The sequence below is a fragment of the Miniopterus natalensis genome, chromosome 13 (assembly GCF_054644295.1).
Source record: "Miniopterus natalensis isolate mMinNat1 chromosome 13, mMinNat1.hap1, whole genome shotgun sequence".
Classification (NCBI taxonomy): Eukaryota; Metazoa; Chordata; class Mammalia; order Chiroptera; family Miniopteridae; genus Miniopterus; species Miniopterus natalensis.
Window position 1 is genome coordinate 62,653,926 of NC_142093.1, and position 12,198 is coordinate 62,666,123.

At 48.0% G+C, this 12,198-nt stretch overlaps 1 protein-coding gene across 3 annotated transcripts in view; it reads right to left on the bottom strand.

Moving 5' to 3' along the window:
- TBC1D8 (TBC1 domain family member 8) overlaps positions 1-12,198 on the bottom strand; it is a 107,629-nt gene that overhangs the window by 39,284 nt on the left and 56,147 nt on the right. For all 3 annotated transcript variants that reach the window (XM_087823732.1, XM_087823731.1, XM_087823730.1), the window contains exons 3-5: positions 5,682-5,800; positions 2,964-3,192; positions 58-298 (exon numbers count right to left, since the gene is read on the bottom strand). In XM_087823732.1, coding sequence (XP_087679858.1) covers positions 58-298; positions 2,964-3,192; positions 5,682-5,800 — 589 coding nt within the window. The remainder of the gene's footprint in view (positions 1-57; positions 299-2,963; positions 3,193-5,681; positions 5,801-12,198) is intronic.

Genomic DNA, 12,198 nt, shown 5'->3' on the forward strand with positions numbered 1-12,198 from the left:
CAGTCCCCAGGGTAGGAGGCTGGCCCATGGGGAGGGGCGCCTGGCCCGAGCTCTGACCTCTTGGTGATCTGGCTGGGCTCCCGCAGGTCCGGGTCCAGGTCGAAGCCCTCGTTATCCAGCAGCCTGCGCAGCGTCACATCGGCCAGCTGCTCCATGACCTTGAACACCTCCTCGAGGTTCAGGAACATGGAGAAGTCCCGCTCCTTACTCTGCGTGGTGACTCGGATCGTCGCCGTCAGAAAGACGTTGGATGTTTTTTCTAACTTCTGGATATCAACCCAAGGGATTACAAGTTTAACTGAAGGAAAGGAGAGCAAATACATATTTTACTCCAAAATTTACCCCAAACTTGTGCGCGTCATCAGCCGTCCAAGGCTTTCCTTACACTAAAACGCAAACCTTTGAAACCAGAGCAGGAAAGAGCAAGCCCCAAACTGCTTGGCAGCCATATGCTGGAGCCCAGCTCCTGTCCTAGAGATTTTCTTGAAGGTTTAAGTGAAACTTCCCAGGTTGCTGGCTACTGCATACGAACAAGGAACATCATTCTGAAATACCAAGTTAACGTCGCGGAAATTTTCTCAAAAGTAGTTAAACTTAAATTTTCGCAAAATATGCAGAAATTTTTCAATCCACATAAATGCTGGTCTCAAGAGCAGTCATTGCATAAGCTATGAAAAAGAAGTGCACAGGAGATTATTCACGATCTCATACAGGGGAATGGGCTTAACATTCAGACTGGGTCATGTGACAGCTGTCAGAGTCGCAGGGTGCAAGCAGTTCTTCTGGAGCTCTTTTTAAAGGAACGCAGGACAAAGTTCCCTTATGAACAATGTTCTAGCCTCAGAAAGGTTTCCAGTACAGCTGGCGAGGGTGCCACTGCAGAGCACAGGAGACACACAGACAGCAACTTAAACTGATAAATGTTCTCAAATATGGGGAATCACTTATTTTTCCCAAGTTTTATCACCCTAACAAAATTAGGCTTAGTGACAATGACTGGTAAGTAACTGGAAGATAACTCATTTCCCTTTTGAAATAAAGGAGGGGCCATGAAGTGTTTTCCTTCCTACCATGTCTTTCCATTTATTTCACAATAATGTCTTCAATGCATTAATTTTATTTATTTATTTACTTTAATCCTCACCTGAGGACATTTTTTTCCATTGCTGTTCAGAGAGAAAGAGTGGAAAAGAGAGAGAGAGCCTGCAACCGAGGCACGTGCCCTTGGCTAGAATCGAACCCAGGACCCCTGAGTTCCATAGGCTAACACTCTAACCCGAGTGAAACCGGACAGGGCTAATGTGTTAATTTAAAAGGCTGCATTTCTACATTAGGCTAGAGCCCCAAATTTCAACCTTTTTCATCTCATGGCACACAAACTAATTACTAAAATTCTGTGGCACACCCAAAAATATATCAAATATTTTGCCAATCTGACCCCACAAATAGGCATAATTTTGATCCATTCACACTGGGCGGCTACTGTTGGCTGTCGTCATTTTTTAATTTGACCATCTCAGGGAAAAGAGGCCAGGGCCCTGACGAATGGTCAGGTGTCACAAGCTTTCAAGATTCTTGCAGCACAGTGACCGGAAATCACTGGGCTAGAGAATAAGCTTCTTCACAAAGCTACTTTTTCTAGTTCTTTCACATAAAGTCCTTCACACACACACACACACACACACACACACATTCACACACACACACTCCCACACATACACATACACACACACTCTCACTCTCCTTCTACACCATCAATTTTCATCCATTAAGCATGTACTTTGTGAAAAGCCCTGCCCTTCGGGAGCTTGTTCAAGTAGGGAAAACACACATGAAAACAAAAAAGGCACCAGCGACTTAGCAGGACCCAAAACAGAATCACAAACATGGTTCCAGTGACAAGGGGAAGGCCCCCAGAGGTGATAAAATCTGAACTGAATTCTAAGGATGAAGAGGCGTTTCCAGACAGACATAAGAATGGGAAAGCAGAGGAAAGACGGGGTGCTAATTCTGAGAAGCATTCAGAAGGTAGATGAGCAGGGATGGCCAAGGGTAGGTGGGAACACACTGCAGCTGGAGTGGGGGGGCGGTGCCAGCGGCGTACGAGCCCCAGCATCAGCCCGAGGCTGGCGGCCTGGGAGGAGGGAAGGGCGACCTGCAGGACGCCGGCCGGGGCGAGTTCAAGTGGAGCCCCTCCCTCGGGCTCAAGTTGAAACGTAAACTGAAATGCAGGAATAAAAAGAAAATATTTGTGTGTGTAGTTACGTATGAACACAACACCCATACCATCCTGAGTGGGCACTTGAAGCAATATTTGGTTCCAAAGGAAGTCTCACTGAGAACATCTTTTTAAAAATTCAAATACCATTGGCACTACGGCTCTTCCTCTTCACCCGGGACTCCAGGGTCTCATCCGGTAGCTCAGTGGAGATGGGGTGAAACGTGAACCACTGCCTGACTCTCGGGGCCCCGGTGAAGGGTCGCCTCCTAGAAACAACTGTCCGCCCAGCTCCTTTCCCAAGAGCAGCCATGACGCGCAGAGCTGGGAGTTTCTGAAACAGCCCATGTTAAGCAGCAGCAATGTGTTCCGCTCCTTTATTGAGAACTACTGGGCCGTCAGTTATAACAGTTTTCAAAGCAATATATAGTAGTAAAATCCCTTCAGTAGCTATGTGAAGTGGACTACACAGAAATGTTTCTTAAGGCAGTAGAAAAAATGAACTCTCACAAAATCAAATCCCCTTAGTGGTAGTTGTATATATAATTAAATATAATTTTCTGCAGAAGTTATTTAGAAATTAATCAAATATCACCTGTTATCATCATCTCATTACTTACTGAAATCTTCTATGGTCTAACTCCTCTTATCAAAGACTTATCTCAGGACCAATGCTAAGCACCCCAAGGCCATCGGCTCTGTGAAGGACCGAACCCCCGGGCCGGCGCGGCGTCGGCTCACTTACGCTCCTTGCCCAGGAAGAAGGAGTAGAAGCAGAGGTGGTTGACGCTGAGGTACAGCCAGCCCTGGCGAGGGACCCTGCCCTTCCAGCAGCAGCAGGAGTAATAGGTGATCAGCTTCTCTGCCTCGGGGAAGTTGAACCTGGCCTCAAACTTGACCAAGGCCTCTCGGAACTTCTCCGGCTCCTCTTCCTGCTCCGCAAGCCGACTGCTGGTCTCCTCCGCAATCAGAGCCTGACACACACAAAGACAGCAGCCCTGGTTCAGGGGGAGGGCCGGGTGGCAGGGACGGACGTGGGAAGGAGTCTTCCCTGCTCAGCAGACAGCAGGATTGTAAGAACGGCTCACCGAATGTCGCCCACCACCCAGAAACACAGCACAGGGAAAGACACAGGCTGGGGACGGAGACCTAAGAACAGGTCTCCCACTGGCACCTCCAGCCGTGAGGCTTGGGCGAATCACTGACTGCTAACTCTGGTTCCCAAACAAATGACTATTTTATGACACCTGCCTGCCCGTCCCTGCAGGGACATGAAGATCCAACGGTTAGCATGTGAGCTCAGTGCAGCAACACTAAGGAACCACCCATGTTGGAGTTAAAAGTTAGTCTTTAAAACAAAACAAAGAAACTGACAAGTCATCTTCCACATTAGGTTCCAAACTTTCGTATAACGCTAACAATGCATAACTGTGTGATACTTCATACATGTGACTCTCGCTATATATTCCAGTCTTCCCAAGTGGGAAAGGGGCCCACTGGTGGAGGTTTCTGAGGTTCTAAATATTTCCAAAGCAGTTGGAGACAGCTTCACACTCAGACCAGCCAGAGACAGAACTGAGGGATCCGCACAACAAACCACACTGAGAGAGCCCCTGCCTCCCGTGAGTTCCCACCGTGTATCTACCTTCTGACAGCCTGCCACCCCAGAAGCCTAAATTCCTTTTCCATCGCCTTGGCCCCTCTACAAATATACTGTTGTTAAGATGCTATACAGCCCGGCCGGCGGGGCTCAGCGGTTGAACGTGGCCCTGGGATCCAGGCGATCGGGGTTCGATTCCCGGTCAGGGCGCATGCCTGGGTTGCGGGCTCGATCATTGATGTTTCTATCTCTCTCTCTCTCTCCCTCTCCTTTCCTCTCTCTGAAATCAATAGAGATATGTTTAAAAAAAAAAAAAAAAAAGATGCCATACAAGCCCCAAGTTCTAACCACCCCTCTGACTTACTCATCGCTGAGCCTTTCCCGTGTGTTTGCCCGATGCATGTGTTAATAAACTGTTTTTCTCTTGTTAATCTGACTTCGGTCAGTTTAATTTCCAGGGCTGCAGCCCCAGACCCTAGGTTTTCTCTTCCCCTACCGAAGCGCTCCTAAAGCCACGGTACCAGAAATTAGCATCCTTCCTCCAAACTAAGAAGAGAAACACCTAAATCAAAAAACCACCACAACTCATGTTAGACCAAGAAAAGGGGGGACAGTGTGAAAAACAACTGCAAAACAGGCGTTTCTGTAGCTAAGCTCCACTGCGACCCCCACCCAGGGAACCCTGTCACAGAAAGTCAGCCCAGGTGAGGGGGAGCCCAAACGCTAAACACACCCCACCCAGCCTCTCACCCCATAACCCAACAGGCCAGAGGCAATACCAAGAGGGCACCAGTCAACACAGTCGCACCCTGACTGGATTCAGGAGGCTGTTTTCCATCTGATCCCACAAGTACCCCAACCCCCAAAGGGAAAGGATGATTCTGTATTGACGCTGTAACACCAAGAATTCATGTTGACTCCCTTACTGAAGCCTAAGCACTAAGTACTGAAAAGGAAAACTCTTGAAGAAAAAACAACCCAACAGTCATTGGTCTGGAATGTTCTACCCTAAAGGGGGGAAACTGTACGACAGGCTACTGTCTGCAAGTGCTTAAGAAGAGAGTTAAATTTTGAATAGGAAACAGCATTTTCCTGCCTCATCAGGTTATTAAAACAATGGCTACTGATCACGTTACTGCAATGAGACCAGTTATGTGAGATGTAATTCACAGGAGATATCAGCAGATACTTCCCAAAACAGTCTCCTCTTGCCAGCTCAAAACTTAACTAGCTTTAGTTCCATTCAATTAACATATTTTAAGAGAAAATACTTTCAGGAGGAGGACAGTGCTAGGTCCAATGAAACAAAGAGTCACAAGATGTCACAACTGCCAAAAAGTTGGGAATAACTAATTTAAAAAGTCAAATAAGCCCAGCCGGCATGGCTCAGCAGCTGAGCATCGACCTAGGATCCAGGAGATTCCGGCTCAATTCCTGGCCAGGGCACATGTTCGAGCCCCAGCAGGGGGTGTGCAGGAGGCAGCCGATCAGTGACTCTCATCACTGAGGTTTCTCTCTCTCTCCTCCCTTCCTCTCTCTGAAATTAATAAAGACATGTTTTCTTTACAAAAAAGTCAAATAACATTCTGCAAAAAAAGCTTAATATTTTTTTCCCTAAGACAAAAAATGACCTTCACTTCTATATAGGATAAAAAACTCAGCCTGAGAATAAGGTCTTTTTTACATTTCAGCTGTACAGGTAACAAGTGGAACTCATTTGGTTCTGTGTATTAAGCCAAGAAGTTCAATTACAGGGGAGAAAACTCTTCGAATAGAATTGAAAATGCATGTGTTCAAAATGTCATAGGGAAGTTAAAAGAAAGATGAGACAATGGGGAGAAACACTGCAATCGACACACCTACCTTTACCTTCCCTTTGACAAAACTGGCGATGTCCTCTTTGTTGTCAAAGACAGACAAGGTGTGGAGGAGGTTCTGCTCCAGCCAGTCCCAGTGCTGGCTTATCTCCTCCAGCGTCGCACCTGGGTGGTAGCAAAAAAAGAGACCGGGATTAAACGACAAAAGTAAACCCCAGAACATGGGTTCATTCTCCAAATGTCATGAATCCTGTGTTTACGGCCTTATGACATCCTGGTTTCCCACATCCTGGACTGCAGTTTGCCAGCTGACAAGGAAGCGGCCCTCTGGAGCCCGCCCTCCCCACCTCCACACGGGATTTGTGACCCCTGTCCCAGGGCTGCCGTCGGGTTACCCAGCTCTGCTCTGTGGACATCCTGCCTCCCCGACACGGGGAATTCCCACAGCCTCCACACAAATGACAAAAATACTTGTAATTATGCTGCTATTCCAAGTGACACAAGCCCCAAGCAGCACACGGCTCTCAGTGGCTCACAGTTTCTTTCCCCATTAAGAATGAGGGGCCTCAGGGGGAGCCTCAGCCCAGGTCACAGGGAAGAGCCTCTCGAGCAGGCTCTGCTGGCGGCCCAGGGGCACTGCCCCTTGCAACAGGCCTGGTTGAACACAACTTCCAGGTTTATACATTCGTACTCCTTACCTCTTACAATATCCCTTAAAAACATGTATAAAAAGAGGCTTCACAGTACATGTTAAACCAAAAACATTGCCCGGCCGGGCGTGGCTCAGCTGTTGAGGGTCGACCTAGGATCCAGGCGATCGGGGTTTGATTCCCGGTCAGGGCTCATGCCTGGGTTGCGGGCTCGATGAATGACTCTCTCATCATTGATGTTTCTCTCTCTCTCTCTCCCTCTCCTTTCCTCTCTCTGAAAGCAATAAAGAGATATTTAAAAAAAAAAAAAACCATTAAAGTGTATATAGTAAGTTAATTTCTTTCAAAGGCAGCAACAAGATCACCCTATTTTTGAAGCATTACACAACACTGAGTGGTTTGAGTTGTCTGTGCTCCCTCTCAAGGACCCGCCTCATCCTCTCCACTGGACCGTGGGCACCTGGGCACCAGGGCTGTGCCAGCAACCAGTGAAGCCCGGCATGTAGCACATGCTCAGCAAAGTCCACGGACTTGCAGCAGCATCATCCTGGACCGGAAAAGGCTCGTGTGCATCAAATATATCTAGTACAGAAACAGACCAACGAACGGAGCCAGAGTTCTACAACTGGAAGCAGGAGATGCTCTAACTTCAAAGGAGTGATGGGCTACCAGACACACCACAGCCCACAAGCATCTCACCAGTGCGAGAGGCCCAGCGCCATGGGCCACCCACCACCAACACCACAGCCAGACACTCATCTAACACCGAGGTGTGGTTGGCAACTTTCTTCTCTCCAGAGTATAAACGCATGTGCAGATCTTATCAATACCCCACTCATAAAAAGGCCACAAAACTCACTCTGCACTTGTGGATTTGGGTCCGGGGGTAGGAGGGATATCTGTGTTAGGACTGTTGCAAATGGGCAGTTCAGGAAGGAGGAAACAACAGAATCTGAGGATACTTCATAAGGAAATGGGAGAGTTTAAAACAGTGGTGTTTGTTTCCTTGCACTCTCCCAAGACCTAGGCATGGCCTTGCCAAAGCCATGTCCTCAGGTCATCGCTAAAGGCAGACTTCTTGGCCGTTGGGGCAGCCGTCGTTCTCAGGTTCAGGACTCCCAGGCCTGTCCCTGGAACACCTGGTCAGTGTCTTAGCTGGGGCTGCTATAACAAGACACCACAGGCTGAGTGTCCTTAACAACAGGCTGTTTCTCACAGTTCTGAAGGCGAGGACTCTGAAGCTGAGGTACTGGCAGACCTGGTTCCTGGTGAGGCCCCTCCCTGGCTTGTAGACAGCTGCTTTCTCACTGTGTCCTCACGTGGCAGAGAGAAAGAAGGCTCTCTGGCTCTCCTCCTACGACTTCATCTAAACCTAATGCCTTCCAAAGTTCTCAGCTCCAAATACCATCACGTGGGGGTAGGGCTTCAACGTTTGAATTTTTTGAGGGTCATAATTCAGCCCCTAACAACTGGTGACTCTACTCAACTATCCGTCAATCCACCTCCCTTGTTTTGCTGTTTAAAGATCAATGAACCCAGGGAACAGCCCACTTGAGGTCTGGGAGAGCCAGCTTCTTGGTGGGCAGTTAGATGTGAGCAGAGCAAGGAAGATGAGGCAGGTACAGAAGGTCACCAGAGTGGAAAGCCCCAAGGGCTAGCAAAGGACAGTTGTAGGGTGGGACCTCACCCCCAGGGTGACCTTTCCTCCCCTAGCATACGGCTGGTCATGCGGTTTAGACCCCCTGACCTTTCCTCCCTAGAGGCCTCACTTGTATTTCAGCTCCAGGCCCAGAAAAGCAGCGAAACCAGACAAGTGACACCGTGGCTGACCTCAGGACCAGCTGCACTGGATAATGACCCCCTGCCCTGGTGCTGACCAATTAATCAGTGGAGTCCAGGACCCTGAAAGGACACACCTGGAAAGCTGCTGAATATTCTATTGAGATCATTCCCTGGGACCTCCCCTCATCTCCACCCTTAAACTCTTAGGATACAGGACCTAGTGCTCTTCCTCCCGGGAGCAGGCCACACCTTTCCCTGCCCCCCCACCCAGGCACTTCACCATCGCCTTCCTCACTTCTAAGCTCCAAGGGTCCTTCCTTTGCCTCTATAACTTGTTTCCTCTATAACCTGTTTCTTCTTTAAATTACTTCTACCTCTGTAATTTTACAAATAAATGTCTTCTTATAGTCTGAGCCTTGGCTCTGACTTCTTTCCTAGACAGAACCCAAGTACCGAGGTGGCTGAGCCCAGGTCTGGTCGGAACCCGCGGTCCCGCCACCCACCAGCTCCGAGGGCGAGGTTATAAGCCTCTCGCTCTCTGCTGCCCTCCCATCTAGGAGGCCCCTGTGGTGTTTGGAAACCCCCGGCCCTTCAGACTCCCCATTCCTCTTACAAAGGGAAAGAACATTTTGAAACAAAAATCAAACCAAACAATTCCCGCCTCCGCTGCATGAAGCTCTTGAAGCTCCCTAATGTCGTCTACCTGGACTCAGGAGCCACACGACCGCCTGCTCCTTGTGCCCGGTGCTGACGCGGCTTCCGCGCACGTCTGGTTTACCTGTCTTTGCTTAAATCTCTGCTTGTTCAGTGCTCAGATGGCAACTGTGTAGGTGTCAATCACAAAGAACAAGAACAAAACCTAAACCTGCTGGGTCAGCAACGGTGTCTTTGCAGCAGGCAAAGCACATCACATAGTCTGAGAGTCTCTGGGTCTTCACCGAAGCCAACAAACCTGCCAGGTTCCTGGGGGTGCCCAGGTCTCTGCTCCTCTCTGGCACTTACTAGTTCTCTCTCTGGATCTTGATCCTTTATTATCTATCACAATAAAACCGGCTGGTCAGGAAAGTCTGTTTTAAAGCAGGGAATAAATGGAAAGAGGAGTGGCTCTCTATGGGACTTCAATGATTTGCTGTATGTTTTCATGTAGTTACTACCTTAAAGCAACAGAAAAAGATCTCAAGAAATAGGGAAGAAAGAGAGGGGTGAGAACTCGCCCTGCGGCCTCTGTTGTGAAGTGGAGGGGCAACATTTCTCCAAGGGCACACATACCACGTGAGCGGCAAGCCCAGGCATTCGCCTCCACAGCTTTGCCGTATCCTGTAGTCCTCCCACAATAAGCTGTATTTCAATCACTAAGAAACATTTACATAAACCTTAAGTCCAGTACTTCCTAGGATCTGACTAAAAAAAGCTCTTCTGGGCTCGCAGGTAGAGCAAGCTCCCTCCCGCGATCCCACTCTCCTGGACGACCTGGAGCAGGTTTTCATTCATCCTGCTACTAAGCTCTGAGGCAGCACAGCTCTCAACAGTAACGTACGTGTCTTCCTCGACTGATAACCACAGAGCCCGTGAATAAATCATAATCAAGGCCCAACGCCGTACAATATGTGAATTATGACTTAAGGCAGTCATCAAAAAATTAAACTATTATTCTTTTTTCTTTAAAAAAATTTATTTTTAACCCTCACCCGAGGATATATTTTCCATTGCTTTTCAGAGAGTGGGAGGGAGAGAGAGAGACATCGATTGGTTGCCTCCCGCACACTCCCTCGTTGGGGCCTGGGATCGAGCCTGCAACCGAGGTATGTGCCCTTGACCAGAATCGAACCCAGGACCCTTCAGTCTGTGGGCGAACACTCTAACCACTGAACCAAATAGGCTTGGGAAGATCTGAGATATATAATCCCCTAAACAAAGGAGTTCTCTCTCTTGAGCTCTTGGGGACCCTTGAGACTCTCATTGCAGGGGCCGTGCTCACTTGGCTCCCCTGCACTCACCCACATGGCTCCCGCCATGTGGACCCCATACAATGGACTCATGGACTGCAACTAGCTTAATGCTAAACCAGACCCAGCTCCACCATGGAATGGAAACTCTGGACACTGGCTTTGCTTTTAGCTCCACTGAAGCCCCTGCTGCACCTCTTCCAGGACTGGATTAAGGGAAACGGGACTTTAGAAACGCAAGGATGTAATTCCACACAAATAAAATCACTCATCCTCCCACGGGGGCCTCTGGAAATGCTTATTCCAGAGGCTCCCCAAGAACCCCACTCCCACTAGCAACAGAGAAAGACCATCCACTCATTTTTCCCATAACAAGTTGGCTGGAGCATCGTCCTGTGCACCAAAAAGGCTGCGGGTTCAATTCCCGCTCAGGGCGCGTGCCAAGGCTGCCAGTTCAATCCCCAGCCAGTAGCGTGTGGGAGGCAGCCGATGGGTGTTTCTCTCTCACATCGATGTTTTTCTCTCTATCTCCCCCTTCCTCTCTCTAAAAGTCAATAAAAACATATCCTTTTTAAAAATTCTCTACCTACTGGGGGAGAGCTTGCGATAGGGAAAGACAACTCTAAAACAAAACGAAGCCCAAACCTCAAGAGAGAAACTACTCATAAAGCCCATCGCCGAGCCACAGTGCGGCCACACTGCAGCCCACCCCGCTGCCTGCGCCTGACCGCTGAATAGAAGGCACGCTTGTACACCTCTCCCAGCAAAGACAACTGGTGTAAGGAAACTTTTCCACCCTACTGTCTTGTATTTCCTACAAAAGTTGCCAAGTGGCAGGGAAATTTTCCAAACTACAATTTCCTCTTCAGGGAAGTCTTATGATGGGCTTCAAAAATACCATAAATCAATGCAAGCTGACTGCATGTCTCTGACCTCCAAGGACTAGAAAGCCTTCCCCTGTACATAACACATCAAAGCTCTGAGCTGTTTCTGTAGCTGTTTCTCAAATTACATGAAGCAGCCCATCAGAAAGCAGCTTTTAAAAAAATGAAACAGAATAGAAAATAAAATGCATACCACTTTACCAGGGCAACTACTGGCCTGTGAAATACCTGTTAGAGTATGCACAACACACAAATACATTAGTCTGTCTGTGGGTCATGGTCAAAAGAAAGGCATGGACAGAGTGGCGGAAATGTAAGAGACAGGATAAGGGAGTGAGGATGTGTCATCCACTAACGGGGCAGAATGCCAAAAGGCGACAAATTAACTCAACACCATAGCAGTATTCCCACGCCTGTGCTGTGGGCCTGAACCTGCCCACCCAAATTCATAGGAGGAAGCCCTAATATCCAACGTGTTCGTATCTGAAGATAGGGCTTGTATGGTGGTTAGCTAAGGCTTATTAGTGTCATCAGGCTGAAGCCTGATCCAGCAGGATCAGTGTCCTCGTTAAGAGGTGCATGTGCAAGCGGCCGGCGGAGGGTACAGCAAGAAGCTGACTGCACAAGCCAAGGACCGAGGCCTCAGGAGAAACCCATCCTGCCCGCAACATGGTCTTGGACTTCTAGCCTCTCAACAGTGAGAAAATCAATGTGTTGTTTAAGCCACCCGTCTGTGTTATTTTGTTTAGAAGCCATAGCAGCTTAGCACAGCTCTCTAAAACCAAAATTTATAGGAATACTGTAGATTATAACAGAAGTCCAAATAGCAAAATTACATTTTGTTTTATTAAGACTCCTAATTTTGCAGAAAAAGACTTTTCTATTTTCTAAGAAAATTAAAGTTCAGTGGATCTTAAACATTACCCATGCACAAAGTCAAAAATCAGATTTATAAATCCCCAGGCAAAACTAAAATACAGTATGAGAAACCTCAATTAAGACCACAAAACAAACAACACTGATAATTTATCAATAAATGACATAAAACTATGTTCTAGGAAACACAGCCAGGGGTGGCAGATACAAAACATTTTCTGAATGTCTACCATAAGCCAGGCATGCCGTATGCTTATGCTGTTTATGAAAACAGCACAGGGCAGGTACTGTGATCTCCATCTTCTAGGTGAGATAACTCAAGCCAAGAAAGTCAGCTTGAAGGTCTGGTTTTTCTGGTTCTATCTGTAACATACTGTGGAGACAGAAGGGGGGCTCCCAACAGCTGAGTCACTTAGAAACACACA